At 41.5% G+C, this 24,964-nt stretch overlaps 1 protein-coding gene across 12 annotated transcripts in view; it reads right to left on the bottom strand.

Annotated features, from left to right (window-relative positions):
* CADM1 (cell adhesion molecule 1) overlaps positions 1–24,964 on the bottom strand; it is a 177,246-nt gene that overhangs the window by 52,022 nt on the left and 100,260 nt on the right. For all 12 annotated transcript variants that reach the window (XM_068659530.1, XM_068659532.1, XM_068659536.1 and 9 more), the window contains exons 2-4: positions 5,309–5,455; positions 4,045–4,197; positions 733–870 (exon numbers count right to left, since the gene is read on the bottom strand). In XM_068659530.1, the coding sequence (XP_068515631.1) occupies positions 733–870; positions 4,045–4,197; positions 5,309–5,455 (438 nt within the window). The remainder of the gene's footprint in view (positions 1–732; positions 871–4,044; positions 4,198–5,308; positions 5,456–24,964) is intronic.

Below are 24,964 nucleotides of genomic sequence, written 5' to 3'. Positions count from 1 at the left end.
TCAGCATGTGTCATACTCGGATGCTTGTAGGTGTTGTACTTAAATAGGAGATTTTATCTTGCCCTTGTAGGGGGGTTGGATTTGAAGTAATGAGTCTGGACTTCTGTAGAGAGCCCTTCAGTGTCTCAGCACAAAGGTGTTGTCAACCAAGCTCACATCTACATGCAGACTTAAACTAACAGCGTGACACATGCAATCAGTGTCAGTGACTTGAATGTGCTAATACCAGGAGCGACCAGATTTTGGTGAGTGGGAGAAATCCATCTTACATGAATATTCCACTGAACACAGAAAAAAATACTGTATAAACAAAAGAACTGGATACAAAGGTGAACTGAAAATCTTTACAGTTCAAAGTGCAAATGATTTTACTCATACCTAAAACAGGGGAGAAAAACACAAACAACCACAGAAATAAACTCTTTGCACAGTTTTTGAGCTCTTCAAAGTCACCTGCAGTTACAGAAAGGCTCCAGAACCCTGTATTCAATTCTGGCAGGTAGGCAGAGGACAAAATGAAGTTCAGCCCTTTTGTGTTAAAGAATAATTTAAGTCTGCCCACATACTCTTTTGTTCCCAAGCTGGTGTTTAAAACAGCTTTCTTTTTTCTTTTTTTTTTTTTTTTTTTTTTTTAAGTGGCAGAGAACAAATACACAATATTACATGAATTATTTCAGCCATGTAAAAACAAACAAACAAAAAACAAACAAGTGACTTAGAGGATACATCTACCAGTTAGCTCCTTGTTTCCTTTGAACCATCTGATTGTGGTGGCTGGTCTGCTGGCCATGGCAGTGCAGTTCAGCTCAATCTCTTCTCCCTCAACAGCAATTTCTTTTTGGATATCAATTACCAAATTGCGTGGTGGTACTAAAATGAAAAAAAAACAACACAACACATACTTGATGAGAAGACAAGTAAGACATTTTCTGATCACTAACACAAGACAAGATCTTCCGAAAAACCCATAAAATCTACCAGAGTAAACTAGCCACCAGCATTTACTTGATCTTTCAATCGATCAAATCCTTTGACAGATGGTTTCACAGTAATCGGAGTAAGTGCTTTCACTCTCCACCTAATAATCAAAGTGGTTTCACAAATTATCACTTATCAAGTTCTTAACTTTCTGTTCTCTCTCCTAGCAAGGCACCGCTCCATGGACGAGTTTGAGTATTCCACGTTATTCAGTTGTGTATGTTGCTATTTAAAATACAGTTTGACTTCATGCACATTTCTTGACTTGTGCTGACAGGCAGAGGAAACACCAAAGCTGACATTTGGAAGTGCATTACTTACCGCAGTTCTAACCTCAGAAGGCAATTTTTCTCTCCTGCTGTTCAGTTTCAAGCCTCAGCCTTAAGGAATGGAAGCAGGCCAGCAAACATCAAGCTCATTTAAAATGCTCAAAAGGCACTGAGCACAAGACCATGTTGGACTGCCATCACCTTTTAAACAACACTGCCTACTCCCACAAACTAAACACAAAACCACCCCAGAGAGAGGAGAGAGTCGACTCTGCATCCAGTGACAGATCCTCGCATCATTTGGTAGTTACTCTGGGATGGTAATTTGCCATTCTCCCCAGACAAGTTTTCTCTACAGATCAAGAGTCTTGCACGAAACATAATCCAGTAATGTTGAGAAACAGGCCAGAGCTTCAGGGTGACAACAACTGCACCATAACCCAGAGACATGACAAACAAGCTTAAAAATTATGACATAGAAACAAGGAGTCTTCCCCACGAAAGAACCAGTAGATAGAGGCAAAAGACAGAAAAAAAATGAACATCAAGAGTTCATGCAGCGCTGAGTTGTACTTACAGGGAAAAAAAACACGGAACTTCCAAAGGAAACTCAACTTTGCTCTGATCGATATGATTAAGCAACTGTATAGTTCAAATGCGACTAACACGTTTTTCAGCTAATGAAGAACAAATATGTATAAATACCATCCAGATGATCAAATGGACTAATTAGTCACTTGTGGCTTTTCTCTAAAAAGAACAGAACAGGCTACATATTGGAGATTTTCACATGTTCCAATTAAGCGTGAATAAATCTACATATAGTCTCACTGAAGACATTAAAGTCACGGGGAAGAGGAAGGAGGAACATTACTAAAGGAAAAGAAAGTGTGAAGCTCCTCTAACACTGACTGCATAGAAGGATGTCTGAAAACTTTGCCCTGCTCTCTAAAGCAAGAATCATTAGAAGCAGATCAACAAAACTACTCTTTGATATAACTTAAAATATATAGGAGCCTGAGTAATGACTTCGAGATCTTGGGTGGGAAATGAATTCCTAGGAGGACCAACAATGTACTGACACAGATAACTACTCCCCTGCCCTGTCCCATTTTTTCTCCTAATTAGGGAGTCAATAATATGGAAGAAAGGAAAGACATGCTACCCTTGGCTTCACAGCACCCTATCTTTAATTACAAATGTTAGCTAAGATAAACAATCCCCTCCTTAGTCTTCTAATAATAAGCATCTATCTTCATTGCCTGCCCTGTGAACTAAGGTTTTGCCTGAGTATGTGATAAAGGTGGACACAAAACACTGCATTATGAATGTGAGGGAAAGGCAGGCACACATTGGTCATGCTGCAAATTTTGCTTAAAAAAAAAAAAAAAAAAAAAAAAAAGAACTGAAGTACAAGACAAGAAAACAGACTTTTTCCTGAATTCTGAAGCATAATGTATGCTAAAAAAAAACAAGCCACCAAGTGCATTATGTTTCCCACTTGAAAGACATGCAGTGCTGGCTTATAGGCGAATAAAGTAAATACTATTATGTCAAACACATTGTTAGCAGTGAGATTAAATACCACAAAACATTTTTGTGTATGCATGATTACAGAGAAGAGCTGGAAGAGAACTTCTAATATGGATACTGGAAGCTGCGCTAGGACTTAAAAGCTGTTGATAAATGTAATAGCTGTAGTAGAACTGCTTACAAACATTACTTAAACAATGTATAAAACCTAAGAACCAAATCTCATTAAATAAAAGAAGAAAGATTTAAACTAATCAGCAAGTGAGATCTTACATTATATCATCCTCTGTAATGCAGGTTCTCCTATTAATAGAATCTTAAAAGCCACTGATAATCTGTAGAAATAGCTCTAATAGCACAAGTTGCTATTACCCGTAACCACAGCAGTCTTGCAGCTGCATATCCACAGTCTTGCAAAGCATGAGCAGGGTGGGGGGGAAGGGGCAGAATTTACTTCAACTCTGCAACAGCAATTCCTAAACAAAGGGGCAACTTTAGGATGTCAAGTGAAAGATCTTACATTCCATTACATGTGAAAAACTGTTTGCTACTATTGATAGGAAACTATCACTTTCCATTAGTTGAACTTTTGATTTCCCTGAGTTAATCAACAGACAAACAAAATCTTACGCATCTTCACGTGGTAGGAGGTTACTGAGCTATGCTGTTACTAATATTTGCCCTTAAGGAATTACCATGGACAAGCGAAAATGCTGTCTTTCTTCATTATAATATCATCCCCAAGTTTTAGAAGAAAAGATTTAGCATATGACCAGATCAGTCAGATTACTGACAACACAAAATTCATGAACTGAATTGTTCTACCATGTTATGAAGCATTAACATTAATTTATTTTTCCTCTGTAAATCAGATAATTATTGAAAGACATTTTCTACAGCTTCTCCTTTCTGGCTGACTTCTTTCTTTCTCCACAGAATGAGATGCAACCATCACAACATAAATACCCTTGCTTGCAAGAAATATGTCTTCTCTAGCCCTAAAAGAAGGGGACACATGGCAAGAGGAAAAGAGGTCAGTGCAGTACAAAACTGCACTGACCTACTGAAGAGCTGAGCTGGTCTCCAGTGGGAGAGCACTTAGTATTACAATACTTAGAGTTTACCAAAAATCACTGGAGCTCTGTGGCTCTTTTTGGGCAGGCAGAACTCCCCAGTCACAGCCCTGTTCTACTGCCTTATCCAACCCAGACCCCATGCACAGAGCACTTGCAAAGTTCATCACAAGCATCGACTGGGTCCTTACCAAGCACTGTAATAGTGGTATAAATTTCCTGCGGGGGATCGGTGTAGAGCTGGCAGAAGTACCTTCCTTCATCAGAAATAGAGACGTTTGTCAATGACACTCTGAGTTCACTGTTGGAGAAATTCACCAGCTGAAACCTGCTGTCCTTCAGCGCTGCAGAGCAAAGGGATCGTCAGTGACTGTGATGACAAATGCAGCAGTTCCTCTCACAACAAAAAGTCAAAAGTCTATAGAAATGTGAGTAACATCTAAACCAGAACCCCATGGGCTCCTGACTGCAGCTATAATCCTGCTTCTTATGTTTAAGTTTGGATCTATAAAATACTTCTGTTCTCAGATCATTACAAAGAATCAACATAAGCAAATCCACTGGGCACAGCACCAAATCTTTTGACATGGTGTTTATCTTCATACAGCTTAGGGATGCGTAGGTAAATTGCTTACTGTGCAAATCCGTTTCTATATGCTTGCATTTCAGAGTGCAGTGAGTGAACCAGGGACAGTGTGAAAGACAAAAACTGGAAAAGGATCATTTAAGATTTGTTTCCTGATGAGTAGAGGCTACCTAAATTCTTCGAGGAATTTGGAAACCAAGGATTTCAAATCTCCCCAGCTCAGCTACAGGCCACAAATGGTAGCGCAAGTGAAGTCAGCCAGCCTCCACTGCCCTCCCGTACTTGTAGATCATAAAATGTCTCAGAAGGGAATGTGATCTGCCATGTGTTTCCATAATGTGCCAGCATCTCTAGTCTCTGCTGTGACATTAATGTAAAGAATTTCAAACATTTCATTGCTGCTATGAGGCTCCCATGGTATTGTCACAACAGGAAACAAAGCCAGACTCGTTCACTGGACATCGCAGTGATGGGAGATTTTGTTTTGGCTATAAAGAGGCATAGATTGTCTTGAAAATTTCAGTCTTCAAACCAAACAGATTACCTCTGAGAACATTGCACCGTCTCTGCTTTGCCCTATTCAATTTGTTTGTGTCAGCTAAATATTTGGCACTCAATTGCAATTCACCCTGAATTACTACAATCAATTCCTATTGCAAAGTAAGACAGTCTGACTTTTAAAGGGGACCATCAAGGTTTCCATTAAGGAGAAAGATTATGATTGCCTGTTTCATCTGCCCTCTAAAGAATTGACTAAACTTTAAGTGTCTAACATTAAATTAAAAGAAGAGATCTCAGCAAATGCTTTATCCCAAGTGCAAGCAAGGTACAGGAAAAGTTGTTACCAAATATTAAAAGATGAAACTTACGTCTGAAATCTCTGAAATAAATCGTTTGTCTGTTGGGATTCAGGAGCTGAATCACTGAGTCATCGCTGTTTTTGACTCTACAGCTGATGGTGGCAACATCTCCCTCCACTACCGTCACATCTTCTGTAACCAAATTCTGACCATCACCTTAAGAAGAAAGGGAAGATGAAATATGAAAATGATAAATGACATCAGCAAGTTTCATTTGGAATCATATAACTGAGTACCAACAAAAAGATCAAACTTCAGTAGGCTCCCACACCCGAAATAGGAACCTATGCCAGCCCCTGTGACAGCCCCAGGAGGTCAGGAGCTGGCACTGCAGCACAGTCAGGGTTTGTGCAGTGTGTGTTCAGCAGCGAACATATTCTACAGCCATTTTTTTTTGTTTGTTTGTTTGTTTTGCTGGGGCTGGTATTATTTTCATTGAACAGATGCAATCATCTACATGATAAACACACAGAATTAGAATACCAGGGAATTCAAGGAAGTATTCTCCCCCCCAAGCTGTACTGGACATCAATGAATTGAACAGGAACAACTGGAAGGGAGATCCATAGCTGCAAAATGCCTACTGTATGGCCCCATTACAGAGCTTGTTTTTTATTGCAAAGTCACTTTAACTCAGTACATTCTCTCCATTATATTTTGAATAATAAAAAGTAGAAGACTGGGGAAAAATCTCACTGGACTTCACACACCCCTCCAGGCTTTAATACTTGTAGCAGCCCCAGGAGTGTAAGGTCCATGCCACATGCACGGAGATGGTAGAATTTGCTTCCTCTCTTAAAAAGACAAATATTGTTAAATTACCTTGAAAGAACAATTTGCTGTAAAAGGCATTTATCCTTTGACTTTAACAGATATACTTTTGTGAGCTGGTTTTTACTTAATGTCTAATCAGTGGGTGCTATTAATGTCCAGAGGCAGGAAAAAAGAGCTCGATGCAATTATGCCGTGGGAGTCTTGTAATCATTTATAGGTCATCACCTCAAAACTCTCTCTCTAATGAATTGAATCATTAGATCAGATGCACACTGAGAAATTTGGTTCACATTTTAAAGATTGCAGAGGATCATAATTTGAAAAAGTGTTTTGCATTTCAGTTTCTCCACATATTCTTTATTAGGTTAAAGCTGGAAGACTGCGGTGGAAAGGCGGAGCAGCAAGATCTTGTCTGCTTTCAAAGCATACAAATGTTACGGACAAGGAGGCAAGTGCAAGTAAGCTTTACTTGTTGATGGCATAAGAAATGAAATAAAATGGGAGAAATTTTGAAACCTTGACCATCAATTTGTCAAATTAAGAGAAGGTGTGTGGGCACCTAACTGACTCCTAAGCTGGCTATGATGGAAAAATGCAAGGTTTTGGTAAAACTCAAAATAGGGTTTGCATTTTTGGGCAGAAGAACCAGCACCTCTTCAGCAGCCAGATGCCAGTGTAAACCTGAGGGCCGCTACGTTCAAATATTTCAACAGCAGTAAAGGCAAAAATATTAAACATCACTAACTGCTTCTACGGAGTAATTTTATCAAACCCATTCAAAACAAGGTTCTTGCACAAGGATCAGCTTGATATGTTCTCATAAATGCAATATTCACTACAAATCATTAACAAAGCTATTAAGATTCGATTTCCATCTAAGCAATTATTGCAAGCATATTTTTTTTTTTACATTTACTTTAAAAGACTCAATCCTATTTTCAATTCATTAAACTGTTCCTTGCATTTACTGAGTTTTACATCAGCTTGGAAGCCTATTTGAATTAATAAGAATTACAGTAGAAGTAATTTAGAAATAAATTATTTGAAGTTCAAACCACTGAAGCTTTTCATGCTGGAACGCTGCTACATTAAGCCTGCTGACTGATTGCTTTAGAAGTCCAGCATCTAGGTCCAGGCTGGCGTCAGGATCTGTCTCCAGGAAGTATTTATTCTCCCTCGGGCTTTGGGGTTAATGATAGGCACAGTGCACATGAGGACAAAGCTTCTTGTTCTGAAACAGCCAGCCTTCATGGATTTTTGTGTGTTTATTCTGAACCAAAGGGCATCCTATCTGGCTGCTGTTTGCAAAGATTCTCTTGCTCTGCTGACCTAAATTTGTTTGCTTAACTAACAGCACCAGACAGTACAAGTTAACACTTATGGTTATCTGCATTCACATCTGCTCCCAGTTACCACGACGAGGAAGCTATTCCTGAGAACAGCATCAATTACAAACTTCAAATGAAATAAAAAAAAATGCAACGTGAAGTGAGAACTCTCTAGACCCATTTTAATTTCAACATTTCAGGAAGTTATTCCCTAATATTTACTGGCACCACACAAGTGTTCTGAGTATTAACTTTCATTGAAATACATACATTTAAAGTACCACAACATCACTGTAACCGGGAAAAGATCTGGGTAGGGAGAGGGAGGAAGAAGCTGAATACTATGGATCCTGCACAGAATCACAGTATATGAGATGGAAAAAAGGGAAAGTTGCTATTGATAAAAAGCTCTGAAAACATCTGCCAATTAGCAGTACTCCTAGGGGGCAGAGCATGAGCAGGGCAAATGGAAAAAAAAACAACAGAATTATTCTCGCTTTATTTTCATCTAATTAAATTTGACTATTCATATATAAATACGAAAGCCCCCATGCACTGGTTTTGTATCAGACACATCCATGTTGAGAACTCCAAACCTGGAGTTTCCTGGACTAAGCTTTTCATCACTGCCTCCAGAAACTTGCACCTGAAGTAATATGCAAGCACATTCTTGATCTGAATTATAAAACACCATTATTGAGAGAGGAAAAAAGAGAGGAGCATGTATTAAGCCAGCTTCCAGGGGTGGGCTTCAGTGTGAACTGACATACACATGCAACACATCCGTATAACATTAATGAGCAGGTACAACAACTAAAAAGAGTTATCTGCAATGTAAGGAGAAGAAAAAAAATGCTGTGCATGTCTGTTTTATTACCCAAAGCAGTTCTTTGGTGTCATCTATTGAAATCTCTCTGTGTAATGTAAAAAACTGTCGTATTTCACACTTACTGAAGGGGAGAATAAATTGGAGAGATACCATACTTAGGGAAAAGCTTTGGCTAGATGCTATGCAATTCATTTTTGCACTTGTATTTCTGCCTTAGATCACTGCAATATTTGTTTCTAAGACTGCAAAGTAAGAGATATTGACCAGTAAATCGTGTTTAAAACAAGTTCCTCTAAGGTAGACACAGCACGGGGACCTTGGCTCATATGCAGTGGTCACGTTGAAAATTAATTCTTTTTTCCAATTGTAGCACATCAGGATAGAGCGAAGCATCAGGGAGAAAAGAGGGAAAGATTAAAAATACGTGCCTGTGAACACGATTCTTCAATTCCTAACAAAACAGTAGCCACGGGTACTTCATCATGACCAACTGCACTGCTGATTCAGTATACAGAATGCAGACACAAATGCTTTCCAAGAAAGAGTAATTTTCATGAAACACAAAGTATGTAAACAGACACATAAACAAACATTTCTTAATAAATTGAGCCAAAGGGGAAAAAAAGACTTTGAGTTTTGAATTTGACTGGGTGTAACTTTGGATAATAATGCTTAAAAAAACAAACAAACAAACAAAAAAATACAAACCTATTTGTTCATGTCTTTGATGAAGAATGACATGATGATCAATCCACAGAATTAATGTAATTTTAATGGTAATTTTAATGTAAAAAAAAATATATATATATTTATATATATATATATATTTCAGTTATCTAGGAAGAATACAGTGGTTAAATAACCAACCAACAAAGGGTGGGACAAACATTAGACAAGTTTTATGAACGCCTAGCAACATACCTACTCCAAAAGCTTTGTCTCCTTGTTACTGCTTTTCCCTGAGCAGTTTCTGTGCTCTTTCCACCCATCATGAAGACAGTACTGCTTTAAGTTAAGTATCACAAACTGTATTTTCAGCAAGACTACAGTAATTGAACAGACATTTTGTAGTGATCAGATATAGCAACCTTATAGAGCAGGAAGAAGGAGAACAAATCACCATTTAAGTTCTCAGCAAATTTGCTTTAAGGAGAGAGAAGAGAATTGACAGCAGTGTGCTGAAAGCAAGTTGCTGGAGCTCAGTGCATCTGGTCCTGAAGCCTCAATGAACTGTTTTAAAAAGCAACCATCGTCACACTTGATCTTTTGAGAAGAATGGACAATCCACGCTAATTGTGTTGGCAAGAAAAGGCAATTGCTTTCTACGGAGTTAATTTCGTGACATCTTTTCATGCACAAAAGAATGATAACAATTTTAGATCAGGCTGTCTATAAAATATACCTACACATGCGAGCGTGTGACATGGCTTCCATCGTGTAGGAAAGCTGCTGCAGCCTGCACTAGTGATGGAAAGGGCTGGGTCTAGCTTTGGATAATAATGCTTAAAACCCATGCAATAATAAGCAGTCTTTAATCCTCAACACGTATTCAAATACACAGAAATAGATACGTTGTCTTCCACCCGTATAAAAAAAGCTTACTGTGAACAACTTGAGAAGCATGGTAGGGAGGGAGGAAAGACTGCTTTTTATACCCAGAAATACAAACTACTGACTAAGCAAATCACACCAACGGGGTAAGGCTGGGAGCCTTAAGGGCATGTGGTGCTCTCACCAGAGCCTGCAGATGCTGTAGCATTAATGTGAAGTGCTACCAACAGACCTTCACCCCACTTGTGCTCCTTAACCACCATAAAACAATAACAAGGGTTGATCTTCTGATCCCTCAAAAGCATTTCGGTGTGACCCTGCTAGGATGTGCTCCAGGAACAGGCCCTAGTTCAGTTTTTGCTACTTAACGGAGCTGCTTGGCACTAAGCTGTGCAGTGCTGCCTCCATGAGCAGCTCAGCTCCAGCTCCAGACACCGCCTGAACCTGCTTCAAGGGCATCTGTTAGTCCTGCCAGCCTGGGTGAGCACAATTTCACTGCGTTATTAGCCTCTCCGCAACTCCCAGTCCATTTTGCCTGCCAAAGAGCGATGCCGAAAGCCTTCCACGATAGCAGCTCAGGACTGACGTGCCGGGATAAGTGCTGGCACACATCTGACACCACCTTGCAGCATGTGCCAGCACCTTTTGCATCACCTGGGGAAGGGGAAGGGGGGAGCCAGGAGCAGAGACCCCCCCAGACCCAGCACACGTATCCCGGGGGGAGCTCTGAGCAAGGAATATGTCCTGAGACAGCTGTAAACAGATCAGGGCAATCATGCTGAGTAACACCGCGTTGGGAAAACTACTCATACTTCTGTTGAAGAAGCCAAGGGCTTTTGGACTACAACGTGAAAGGGCAATTTCTGAGCATAAAATTGGGTTTCTGTGACTCAGCCCCACCAGCCCATGGCAAGGGTTGGCTCCCTTCAGCTGTCTGCCAGTTGCTCTGACATCTTTCTGCCCCGGAGGCTCTCTTCTAAGTCCAGCCCAAGCAAAAATACTCAATAATGGAAACCCTCCCAAGGCCGCAGAGCCTAAAGCTACATGTGGGTGTTTCTGAACAATTATTCTTTTAATTTTATCCTCAATCTCAGAGGAAGATTGTTTTCGACCAGGATTTACAGCTAACATTTTGAAATAGCAACTTTATCTTCTAATAAGATCTAATTACCAGTTTTGTGACCTTCAGTCAAGTATCTTTGAGATTTTACTGCGGTCAAGTAGCTTTTACGCTCTCTTCACAATCTTCTCCATGACTAGCAACTGTCTTAGTATGACCAAAATGCAACTCCACCTCCACTGGGAAGAAGCTCTTCAAAAAAAGCACTGGTGGTAAACAAACAGAATTCTAGAAAATCTCATATTCAAGTTTGTTTTGCTTTGCACGTCTGTCATCTTCAATAACGTAATGTGAAGTTTTACCCTGTGTAAAATCTCTGAGTATCAAGAGTGACAGCTACTTCACAGCGAGGCACCCCGCTGCAGGCTCCGAACCAAACTGAGCAGACGAAGCTCAAACGAGATAGAGGGGATGGGACAAGGTATCTCCCCTCCCGGGTCTGAAGTTGAGACTACAGCGAATTGATATAGTAATGCTCACCCTGCATTAATATTTACTTTCAAATTTTGTGCATATTACTCCTCCTTTACCACAAAAGCAAGCCTTAAAAGGGTTACTTTGATGAAGGGCGCTGATTTCCATGTCAATCCTGTTGCTACAGGTTTTGGTATCACCTGATGCATGCACCCTGGAAGAGTGTAAGCTAAAAGTATTAGTTCCTCTGCAACAGAAAAAAGGGACAGGGGTGCTTAACATTCATGGAAACTATTCCAGCGTCACAGATCTGTAAGAAAACAGCTACTGCTTATCACTAATGAAGCAGATTGTCAATTAAGGAAGTATTTGGTATTAAGTGCAAAGCCTCTATTTCAAAACAGAGAACAATTCTTTGTTAAGGTTCATCATTTCTCAGAAGAAGAAACTAAAAAAGATGGAGCCAAGAGATGAAAGCTTCATACTGAATTACCAGAAGGGCCAAGATTGTCCCCAGGGAGCAGCAGCACTGGAAGCTGCTCTCTTCATCACCCTCCTCAGCATTTTGGTCTCCAGGCTTGGTTATCTAAAGGTTGTTTGACAACCTTCTCTGACAAGCTTCATCACCAAATCTAAGGTGAAGAACTTGCACACATTATTTTTGGATGACCAGTAAATCCAAATGGATTACTACCAGCAACCCCGTAATTTGGCCTAGCTACCCCAAGTCTTCCATTCTGTTATTTACACCGAATTTCAGCAGGTTTCCCCAACATTTTCTGCAGGGATGAAAACACTTTGACCATTCAGCATCCTCAGTGCGAGCGATTTAATTTTCTTGTCATATGCTTTACTCAACCTCTGTAATTGCAGGATCCTATTTTCCCTCTCTTCTCAATACATATTTTAACAAGTGTACACACGTGTGAATGCTTTCAGCACCTTTCATCACTGATTCACCCAGTGAGGCAGAGAACTCCTTTGCCCACCTCTCACTAAGCTACAGCTAACATTTCTCTACCAAATTACTCGCCTGTTTTCTGAGAGAATATGCAAGATTGTGCTAAAAATTGCTTATTATTGGGAGCATGTTTATGTTATGAATTATACACTTCAGAAAAATATACTGCAAATTTGAGTAAGTTGTGCACAGCTATTAAATTTCTGCAGAAGAAAAAATGCTATAGCCACCTTTATTGCTTTTCATGCTTAAATAGTAAGAATAAAAGATGACAACAGCTCCGAACTGACACCAAGGGTTTTATTTACTTTAAACATTTGTGAATTTCTGTGTGATGAAATTGCATTGGGGAATTCTTTCCACTGGTGTCTAACCAAAAGGGTATAAAGATAGAAAACTGATTTGAAATACAGCTAAAGCAACACAGCCGGCTAAGTATTGTTAGTCTGTAGAAAAGCAGTTACTTTACTAAACCCGTGCTCCATCTGAATTATTAAAATTCTCCCTGTTATTTACCCCGGAGGCTGCCGGGAGCTGGGAGTGCCCCGTCTCCAGCTGAAGAGGGAGCGCTGCAGGAGGCTGGGCACGGTGCTGCGGGGTTGGGCGCTTCTCAAAGCCAGTCCAGCCTAAAAAGTCAACTTAAAAAAGTCCTGCTTACAAGACGACGTGTGCGGCGAGCATCTGACTTTCATGTTGTACAACTTGTCTGAACAACCAACAGTCCACATCCCATCTGAAGCATTTTGATCTTACATATTGCACTTGTGAATCCAAACCCTTCTCCTATGACAAAAACCTATGTGCTTTTGGCCCAAAGATCTCTCAGCCTGAAGCATTTCCTGATCTCACCGTGCTCATCAGCACCCCTTCAGCCCTCCCTCTCGCAGGCCTCCCATTACCAGTAACCATATCAGTTCAGATTTATGATCTGTCACCTGTGTTGGGATTAGATGTCATGCTTGTCTTTCTATTACTCAGATATTGATAGATAAAATTCCACGGCCATACATTCCCTGTCCCTTCAAAGGTTACCGTCAGAGGATGCTCAGAATCGATACAGATCTTATCTGTCACTGACCTCGGCGGGGCACAGCAAACAAGGCTCACGGGAACACAGCAGAGAAGAATTCGTCATGGCTCACAGGATTAGTACGGTCTTTTGCAACAAAGCCTGTTGTTCTGCAAATCTGATTTTTATTCCACATTTCTAACCAAATCAAGTCTTGTGGGAGAACAGGATTTACAGCAATTGCCAGAAACATCCTTTCAGAACATGACCGTATTTCAAGGTAAGGCGTTTTGACCATTTGGAGAGAGATCCCTACAAGCCACACTCACCACAATGGACCTGGTGTCTACAAGCACAATTTATATGCTTTGCTGCCATGGCTAAGTTGGAAGGCTGCTGGCTATGCTTTTCCTGTGTTAGAACTAATTTCTTAGCTCATCTGACAGCTCATAAATAAAAGGTGTTGCTATTGCAGCCTTTTATTTATATGAATTTATATGTAGGGATGCTCAAACAAGTTTAACTAATGCACCAGAACAGTTTTCCAGAAACTGGGACAAGCTGAAGTCTTGCTTTTACCCTGGAAGCACGCAGTAGATTGCAAGACAATAAAAGGTCATTTATTAACAGACTGCTTTGCACTCATAGGGTCAGAGGTTCATTGAAGCACGACCTCCCAAGAAGAAATAGGTGAGTACCAGTCCTTGGCTGCTGCAGGCAGAGGACAGGAAGGCAGCACACATCCCCAGACCCTCCTGTGAAATGTGGCTGCAAGTCCTTGCCAGCCCCAAGCACAGCCTTCTCCAGGCAAGTCTTTTTATTCTAGGCTGTAGTGCCCAGCACATCATCAACCTGGTTTCTAGGTGCTTTTTATGAGTATGATCATCAATAAATGTTTAAAAAGTACGATATATAAAATAGAGCCTCAGTTTCTTTCATCCCTCCTTATTTTACAGGGTGCTGCTGCAATTTCATTGTGATGGAGCAACTTCATTCTGGTTAGGGTCATAAAAATACTTAGAAAAATACCATGAAAGATCAAAAAAGTGAAGCTTCCTTCCAGGGGAGGAAAATAAACCACTGCAGACACAGAATGGGAGCACAGCAAGGAGCTCAAACCAGAAAGCAAACCAAGACACCGCATGGAACAGCACCGAGTGTGACCGGGTTGTGCAGCACAAGAGCCAAATTGCTCTGCATTGTACGGGAAGACAACCGGTCAATTAAAAATCATTCAGTTACTGAGCAGGGAAAAGGACAGTAGGTAATGTTTTTGTTTCTACCGAAGAGGGAGAAGCTTTGTGAAACAACCATGATCCCAAACAACTATGTGGGTCATTCAGTACTGTGTGTACGAGTCCCAGCTCCAAGATGCTTTCAATCACCGACAAAGCAATTTAGAAACAGCGAGGACTTCAGGTGACAGGAGATGCTTGATTCATACTCCTATCATTCATCACATGTCTCAAAGACATGTATTGTGGAAAAATTTGAGAAAGCATAGGTACTGGTGAGGCAGGATGAGGAAGTCATCTGCTGCCTGAAAAGCAGCAGCTACTCACCCCTGAGAGATGCCTGCTGGCCTCTAAATGGGGCTGTCAGGTAGAGATGAAAAGGGAGAAGTGAAGAGCATGGGAGTGAAAGCAAAAATGCAGCAAAGGGCAAAGCTCTGCACAGCCTCAGAAGAAATGCAACGCGTGTATCCTTCACAAGTTTTGTGCATGCAATCCTCCTCCAGCTCAGCCATCACCACTGCAAGTCATCATCTGTCAAGGACACCACCTAAAATTCAACAATTCAGTCTTCTTGCTAAAGAGATGCTCAGAAGCAACAGCCAGCAAGGGAGAAATAGTCTGACAACATAAGATGGTCCCAGCAGACTGCTGCCTCCATTCAGTATGTTTAAATAATACTCAATTAGGATCAACATTCATTTATTATTAATGTTGTTCTAATACAGAATTTCTTATCTGCTTTTTTTATCTCCCAGCTACATCAATATCAAGGACACACACAGCCTAGATCTAAGAAAGGAGACCTTGATTAATCTGGAGTTTAAAATACACATTGAATTTCCTGTACCTGCAGTGACTCGTTCTATTAGGCACTGAAGCCTGATGTACAGCAGGTTGCTGCAGGTAAGAAGAGGAAGCGTTGATAAAATATTCAGTTTTCACGGACAATGAGTGCATTCAGTACATTTACATTATTAGAACAACATTATTTAACAGCTCATGCTGCCTTACATTCATTTCCAATTCCGTCACAGGGGTCTAAAGCTGGGGCAGCCTTTGTTGAAATCCTAACCATGGAAGGAGAGGAACTGTGCATCTGCAGGTGCGGCACCTGCATCACCACCTCAATTTTTGTAATGTAAGGGCTGGCAGCAGCCCCACATTTCAGATTTTGGATTGGTTGTACTCTGAATTGGCACGTGCTCTGTTTCCTGCACCTTTTCTTATGGCCATTGAAGCTACGCTCCCCACTACCAGCGTCCCGACTGTCCACCAGCTACCACCACTGGGCAGCAGCTATGGCATGCCGTGATTTTCCTTTGGCATCACATCCTCCACACAGATCCAAGTGCAGGAAGCACTTACTAACCTTTGGTTATTCTGCATCCACCCCTTCTGAGACTGTCTTGGTGATTTTCACGTGTTCTGTAATGCTGTTGTTGCTATTAAAGCCCATTTCTGTACGCACTCACTTATTAGACGCATTACCTGCTGTAGGCACAACACCCACACCCCCCCTAAAAAAAAAGAAAAGCTAACACAGACTACTCAGAAAGATGGGATTTTCCAATAATGAGGAAAACTGTTTTAAGTCAGATGATGGGTAACATTTTATTATAATGAGCAGATAATTCTTATATCCATACCTATAACCCATTTCTTGGGGATTTTTTTTTTAACATCTATAATATTTTACTGTCAGTAGCATCTGTCACAATGTGCAGCTTAATAATCTCTTTTTAAATCCAAGAAATCTTTATTTCCGTGAAGTATCTGAGATGAATTTTGATCAACAGCTTGATCTCTCTCATAAAAAAGGATCTCCCTGAACTGCCTGCGCGTGGTAGTTAAAGCTCTTCTAAAATCTTTAGTTCTGCCACCGCAATAGGCAAGAAGTGACAAAATTAATAACAAATGTGCAAACCTGTAGAAAATATCCTAAAGCACAATGGGATAAAAGCAGATAATAAATTGGAATACAATATTTTTCTTTGGGTATTCTGACCGATTCCCATCCTTTGACTAAAGCAACACGCAGGCAGCTTGAGATCACCGCACTTCACGTGGTGTGTCACACACGGGAGCTCTGCTGTAAGACTTGAATGAAACAGCCCCAGAACTTTTCTCCGAAGCGTTCATCTTCGCTTGATGCACCAAATGCACCAAATTCACCTTCCGAGAGCTTCTGCCTCTGGTACACCTCATTACTTCAGACCCAGAGGAGGTTCTTGTGAAAGCTCGTGCTGATACACCCTTGGAGAAGCACGACAGCACGTTATCGCCAATTCTTACGCAGTACAAGGACGTCCAATCCCACCCTAACTAGCTCGGTGTTATCAACCTCAAGCATTCAGCAACGGTAACACTGCAGATTAAGATACAACATGTCTCCTGCTTTGTCAGCCTCTAGGATTCACTCAATTTATATTTTCCAGGTCTTTCTTTCCTATGATAAGACCAAAACTGCCGCTACTGTCTTTTACAATACAAGCTGGGTTTCTAATGAAAGCTATTGATTTCAGTAGCTGGGGGCTTTCGTGAAATGACAAATATAACTAGGTTCAATAAAAACCATGAGATGGAAACAGCATTAGTGCAAAAAAGCAAAATATAATTTTATAATGTTCTGTCTCCTCAAATACACAGCATAATTCTGCAAACCTAAACCACTCTCCGACGTGCTACCCAAGGATTACCAGGAGCTTAATCTGATGGAGCTAACGAAGAGCGTTATCAACTGTATGTGATACAACAGCTAATCTGACCGGCAGATCCTGCTGCTTCCTACCCAGAGCAGCTCTCTGCCAGCAGCTCACCGCAGCCAAGTGGGCAGCAAGTCAAACTGCAGCAAGATTCACAATGCCGCCTTTGTGAATTTTAGGATACAACATCAGAGCCGGCAAGCTCGCCAAACAGTTCAAGGGCAGAGCAAGGTTTACACTTCTAATTAGTCGTTTTTATAACCCTGCGTTTTACCACACTTCACAAATCCTCCAGCAGTGCTTCAGACTCTTACAGATTTTGCATTTGTGCTGCAAAACCTATATTTACAGAGGGGAATTAAGGGCTGATCCTCAGCTTCAGCGCACCTTAAAAACAATACAAACAAGCAGCATTAATTTGTTTTGCCTCTGCTTAATAACTGCATATACTCATAAAGGAACTGAGAAACTTTCCGCTGATCTCTTTGCTGAAGTTATTCTGCTGCTTTGCAACGCCTGTGAAATCCAGCTACAAGGGCCAGACAGGTCACTTAAATATCTGTGCATCATCTGTACGCACACAGTTTGATGGGGAAGGGGTATTGTGCTTAGGTCTTTTTTTTCTTTTATTTTCTTTTTTTAGTCTTCCCCTGAAGGGAGAGATTAAAGACAAGATCTTTTGTCAGACAGAAAGAATGACAGACGCTATCAGCTAGGGTTATGCACCCCTACCCCCCCAACCCAAAATCAGGGAGAAAATAGTCGCAGCAGCAGCATTACAATCAAAGGGAGAACTCCTTCCAATTCCAACTTCCAAGGAAGGATAAAAAGGTATATAATAACAAAAGCCTTTAGTCTAGATTCCAGATCAGACACAATGATGAATGCTAGCCTAAAGGGCAACATATTTGTAAGTTTTAAGTCTCTTGCTACACCAACTGTCCTGATTCATCCCTGTGATAAAGGCAGTTCTGAGAGCTATTTTACCATATTTATTATTTTACAGGAGAGGAAGAAAAAATGTGGAATCAGCCTTCAATCTGCCACCCGTCAGATTTATAAATGTTGGTAAAAGAACAATACTAGTGCCTGTAGACATTAATCTACTTGCTACAGAATCTGCAGGTCCCCCCGTCAGCCCTCACCCACTGGTTCTCTCCGGTTGGGGTGGAAAAAAAAACAACAAAAAAAAAACCTTGTATATTTGAAAATACAATACACATGCACACATTTTTCCCCCTTTACATCTATAGGATTCACTTTCATTAAAACCATGACAAAAACAGAAAGGGCAGGTGCTCCTGAACACATTACTACCTGCTGTCATTGCTTTGCTAGCTGAGTGGAAGCACAAAGCTCTGATCCAGTGTTTATTTTTAAAGATGCAGCTCGCTTGATACATGCTCATTCTGCAGACCTTATTTTCAATAGGGAAGCTGTGTATGCTTGCTGGCTAACTTGAGAAAGGCAAAGTTGAAAGGAAAGGAAAAGAAAGCGTACACTGCACACAAAAATAAAACCATGATTTTATAAACTGTGTTAGCACCATCTCCTTTACTGCCTCTGGAGTTACAGCAATGAAGCCATAAAAGAAATAGAGAAATAATGAGAAAGAGAACATTTTTGATTGCTTAGCACCATCACGGAGCAGCAGGAGAGGTAAGGAGAAGTTTTGCACTCATCCAGTTTTCCAGAACCTGTTCAAAGAACAGGAGCTCCACGGCTCTGAATTCACAAGTACTTTTATCCAGCACTTTGTAAATTTTATCTCCTACTTCTTAAAACTGCGGTCGCCTTTTAAAAAATAGATTGTATTTAGTTTTTAATTAAGTCTTCGTCTTTGTATAAAAAACACAGGCCTTGAGGTTTAGATTGTCATTTTAAACAAAAGTAAAATGGTAAATGCCTTTTACATGCAACACCATTAGATATAATTAAGCAATGGGTAAAGCATACATCGTGCTATAAATGTCATTTAGTTTTACAGTTAAACTCATCAACATTTATCAAAACACTGCCTCAAGAAAGAACGAGACAGCTACAGCTAGTGACTTCAATTCACTGCTGTCTTTGAAGCAGCATGCTCGGAGGCAAAGCTGCAGCAAAAAAAGCCTTCACATTTCATATTTTCATCTTTTTGACTGAAATGTTAATTTTCTGCTACGTTTCTGCGTATGCTGGGACGGGTGATGTTTAACCATCGCTCACCAGAACTAGAGAGCTGACTCCAGGAGGAACTGCTGACGGAGGGGCAGGGACAAAGCTGAGCCAAAGAAGAGAAGAAGAGCTCTGGTGCTGGGGATGCTGCCCGCAGCCCGAGCCCTGCTGTGCCACGGCTGACACCGAGCAGCCGGACAAAAAGCCAGGCACTCCCAGTCTGCATCATCTGCCAAGGAAAGGTGCTCTGTGCCCCATGATTAATTGCAGTGTCTTCATTTAACCACTCGGTACAGAAGCAAAACAACAACAGAGACCTAAACGTCATCGCATGCAGCTCACACTTGTTTCTCTGCGTTTTTATTGTTTTGCTTTGCCCAAATTTTTATCTTAGCGATTTAATACAAAATCCTGACAATGGTCCAGCGTGACAACTCCATTGATAATATTTCTGCCAGCTTAAACACCTGCCACGTCTACCACTGTTCCCATAAACCACTATGAAAAGACACAGGAGTTCTTTACTGGACTTCACAGGCGTTCAGCAAGCGCCAGCAGAAGCCCGTGTGTTTTGCTTTTGTTCATTACCATCCTGCTTTGTTCTAGCACCTTCTGCTGTTTGAGTCTTTCAAGCTACATATCTCTAGCTGCCAATACTGAACACAATATAAACCCAAAAACCACAGCCAAGGCCTTTACACTGGTGACAGTGCTGTCATTGCCCTAGAATCTAATGGTGCTGTCCTGCTCACAAAAAAAACCACAAGTGTGGAACAAAACCATACGCACGTTACCACCTCCTCCTGCTGCCTGAGGCAGCAAAGCCTCCCTGGCCCTGCCAAGCCATTTAAAATACTTAAAGAACTTGTAATTTTTTTTTTCCTTTTTCCCCTGAGAAGCCTTAAAAACATACAAACTGAGCCCATTAAAAGCCATTTTTAATTTGCTGATGCTCCTTGACACACCAATGGCAAACACCAGCAGGTATCAGGACAGCAGGCACCGAGCTGACTGTAAGCTATGTCAAGCTCTCTGACTTTGCAGCTTTAGACAGACAAGGCATAAAAAAAACAAAAAATAGATTTGAAATGGATGCATTTTACCATTACCCATCATTAAATAATTACACTGTTGCACAAATTCAGAGGTAGCAAGGAGTGAATATTCAATGTTTCTGGAAATACGTATTAATTCCCTGCTTCCGCAGCCTGTAAATGAGTGTTTTTAAATCACTGCCATTCTCTACCTTCTCTCCCCCTTTCCTCATCGCCCTAATCTGCTCGGCATTACACTGCTGCTGCGGAAACAGGGTTGCTTTGCTTAAAAGCCTGCTTCACACCCAAAGTGCTGCGGAGCGTTGGCAAGGCAACAGACGGCCACCCCGGGCCCCTTGGAAAGCACCAGCGCGCGTGGCACGGAGAGGAGGACACAGGGCCAGGCAGGACGCATGGGTACGGGGTTCTGAATAAAGTGGAGCCGAAGCAAACTGAATGCAGCCTAGGTTGGGAACGTCGTGGGGGTGTTTCCTCCACGGACCCATGCTCGCCACGTGTCTGATCTCAACGACCAGCCTTTGGAAGGACCTCGGTGGGTACAGGTGTGCCCCTGCTCTCCAACCTGCCTCCATCCACCTGGCAGCATGGGAACTCCTACCAGGCAAAATCCCATCATCCAGTCCCCTAAATTGCCCTTAAACAAAAAAAAAAAAACACTGTGTGTGTGTTGTATACGCATGGAGAGCACCTTACAGCTACAACTTGCTAGAAGTCAAGGCAGAGATCTGTGGAATGGAAACCATACCCTAGTACCAATCCTCTGGGTCACCTTGTTTTAAAATTGTGTGCTAATAGAGAGAGAGAGACCACTCCACTAAAAATCTATCTTCTTAACTGCTTGAAACGGAATTTAAAATGCATGTATGCGGTGCTCCTATCTGCTCACTATTCTGAGTTTCTCCTTTGGCCTTATGATAAAAGAACGCAGGAAATTATAACCAACTTTCCCCCTAGCCCGGAAAAGGGAATTAATTACTGTGAGCACAAAGTCAGTGCTATTCCAATAAACCAATGCAATCCATTCAAGCACTGAAAAGCAAGAAAAAAAAATTTTAGAGGTTTGATACCTTGCTAGTCATTCACATCATGTACCAAAGTGGATATTACAGAACAGCAGTGCCTGAGACTATCACAAAGCCAACATTATCTCTACCATTATTAGAATTAAATAAAGCTTCTCTTTCTACACGCACAGCACCAATGTGGCCAGGATTACAAAGCAACGTCAAAAAACCTGCAGCTGCTTGCAGCGCCTGGCTTCATCACAGAGTTTACTCTTTTAGCCAGGATGAGATGATCACAACAGTCAGTGACAAAGTTTCTCAATGTGACAAGACATAAATACGTGCTCAGAGCCATCTAAAACCGTCTGATGCTGCAGATCAGCCTGCTGAAAGCTCTCTCGATGAGTCTCACGTCAGAAGAGGAAGGGATGCTCAGCTGGCGCATGCAGGAGGGGCGATTTGTCCCCGGTCACTCATGTTTGAAAGCCTTTTCAACCTGGGGTCACCTGGCTGCCTTGCTCTCTCCTCACCACTCTTTCCCTCAGATGAATGCACCTTTCTAGCAAGCCGGACAGAAGGAAGCCACCCTCTTGTGCCAGGACTGCCCGACGGTGAGCAGCCCCCGTGGCTTTCTTGAGCCCCAAGGGCAGGCTGCTTTGGGTTATGGGGTGCAGAGCTTTAATTGAACGCTGCTGTTGTGAGGACCTCACAGAGGTGTCGGAGAATTCCGAGCACTCAGTTCTCCAGAAAGGAGCATACGGATATGTGGCATATAAATGGCTTCCCCTCTTTTCATTTGTAATTAAAATAATTGCATTTCAAAATCACATCCTAAAGAGGTTCGTCCTTGTGCTCCCATTACCAATTCTGAATGCACTCAAATCTTCCCAGCGACATGCCACAAGAGACACCAGACCTTTTACAGATGTTGCTAACAGCAGCCGAAAATCTACTAGACATTTGCTTAGCATTTCTTGAAAGAACAACATTTTAAATTATATACATTCTTCACAATTCTTTCCTCAAACCCCAACAGTTCAAAGAGGTTTGCTTATTTTTGCCAGCTTTTAAGGAGCTGGAAGACTGACCTCTTGTATTCAGCACATCAAAGGGCAGAATATTTAAAAACAAGGCTCTTTTTTAAAGGAAACATTCTGTAACAAACAATCCTGCAGCACAGTCATGACATTTCAAGTTTTCAACTCTTGACTGATTCAGGAGTAGCATCTGCATCCAACAACAACAGAAGTTCTTCTCTCCCACCCCTCGCCTCCCAAAATTAACAATATTCTGTACTGGTAGCATCATATAGTCCCCTTGGGTTTCCAACGTAACGTGCAGCAGCAATTCCCATTTTTGGGAATTCCCATTTTTCAAAGCTGAATAGCTTACAGGTAACTTAAAGTTGCTAGAGATCACCCGGCCTCAAACTGATTGGCCCTACTTTTATATCTCAGCCAAAACATTAATCAATACAAACAGATCATATGCACTTAAGAACATTATATATATAAAAAACACTAATTCCTGATAAGGTCTATCAAAACCACCTTTTTTAAACAAACAGAAACCAGAAAGCCTGACCTTTCAATACCACTGCTGTCAATGAACTGTACGATGCATCATATTTTGGAGCTACAAACATTAAGTGCAATTCATCGTAGGTATTTTTCTAGTAAGTCACTGAAATTACAGTCTGGATCAATCTGGCTTTTAAAAGCAGTTTATAAACTTTAAAATGGCTTTTGCTGAAATGCCACTTGGGTAGCTTCTATACAAAAGGTGTTGTTTTTTTTTTTTCTTTTTTTTTTTCTGGTTTTAAACTGTCGGTGGTGCAAACACAGATTGAAAATAACCTAGACAAAATTTACAATAGATAAAAACTGGCTTACAAATAATATCAGTAATGTCGGCTACCTGTTAGCTGGAAGAGATACACCAGTTCCAGTCTGCAGGTACCATAAATCACTTTAACCTCTGAAAGGTGTTCACAAGGGTTCCACCTACCAAGTTACGTTAATAACACGCCCAGATCTGAGCAACAACATCCCTTCTGCAACAAGTGCAATGTGCGAGTACAACTCATCTCAACAGCCAGCCTCATTCGGTTGCTGCTTGAAATTCATTACCATGGAATAAAGATTCTGTGAATGGAATTTATTAAGCTTGGTTGATGAGATAAAACACTCAGGTTTTGTAGAAAAACACTTTGACACAGACACCATATGCTTAACACCGTAAATGAGCTAGGTTACTTCAACCAGGAAAATTTCGTTTTTCTACTGCATATATTTAATTCGGTAGCAGCTCGTCTTCCTGTCACAACCCTGAATAAGGAAATCTATGCAGCATGCCTGGAAATGGATCAACGAACATGTGCTTTTCTCCGGTTTGGGATGAATTATCCTTTGCATGCTATCCAAAGACAGCCACGAGCAGCCTTTACAGTTTGATGAATGGCTTTTAAGTTTAGGTTGCATTATGAGAACACAACAAACGATCGTGAATCATAAGATTTTCTGGGTATGCTGTTTCTTATAATTTCCTTTAAAAAAAATTAAAAAAAATCACATTCTGCTCATTAACAAACCTTGCTGCATAAAGCTCAAGGATTTGAGAACGTACAACAAGCTGATTATATGGAGGGTGCGTGGGGGACAAGAGATAATGAGTTAAGTCAAATTCTCTTCTAACATGCCCAAAGAAACAATAGTGTGATCAAATGGGAGCGGGGAATTAGAAAGGAAATAAATGTAGCTGCCACGCTCTTCTTTCCAACCCGAAATGCAATATAATGAATTAAACCTGTCACTTGCCCTCTGCCAACTGCCAGGAGCCACTCGGTGCACCCAAGCAGGGGGCAGTGACAGGGAGCCCACCAGCACCACCCCACCGAGCACCTCCAGGGACACCAGGGCATGCCCGCGGCCGGCTCGTTCCCCACCCCGCTGCCACCACCCACACAGACTGAGCACAGCACGGGCACCCAACGCGTTGCTGAGCACACAGACTGGAAGGAAAATATCATTTTTCAATGCCAATTGAGCGTGCATTCATTAATACCAGGTTTTCAATGGCCTACAGAGCTACGCACCGCTAGAGCAACGGCACCGCCGGTGTATTTCAGACTGAACCACAGCACACACCGTGCTTGCCTTGCTGTTCTCGTTCCCTTTAGGACGAGCTTTTCCTGCTGGCTCAGAGCGCTTTTGGTTTGTTTTCTAAACAGACACCAACGAGGTTTATGCTGGTAGGCAGGCTGCAGCAGACACAGGCGCCCCCCCGAGCAGAACGGGCAGCAGCCGAAGGTGCCAAACCCATCTCACTGCGACCAGGCTCCCGCTGGGCACCTGCCTGCCTGAGGAAAACAAGGGGGAGAGGCAAGCTCTCAGACACCCCAGAATGAAACACAGGTCTTGAACACAAATACACAACAGGGGGGTGGTTTATTTACAAAATCTACGTTGTAGGACACTTTCTAAGCGCACCATTGGTACGTTGGGCGCACAATTACATAACCTGTGCG

This window comes from Anas acuta, chromosome 23 (genome assembly GCF_963932015.1).
Source record: "Anas acuta chromosome 23, bAnaAcu1.1, whole genome shotgun sequence".
NCBI lineage: Eukaryota > Metazoa > Chordata > Aves > Anseriformes > Anatidae > Anas > Anas acuta.
Note: the sequence above shows the minus strand (reverse complement) of the source record. Positions and strands in the feature narration are given on the sequence as shown.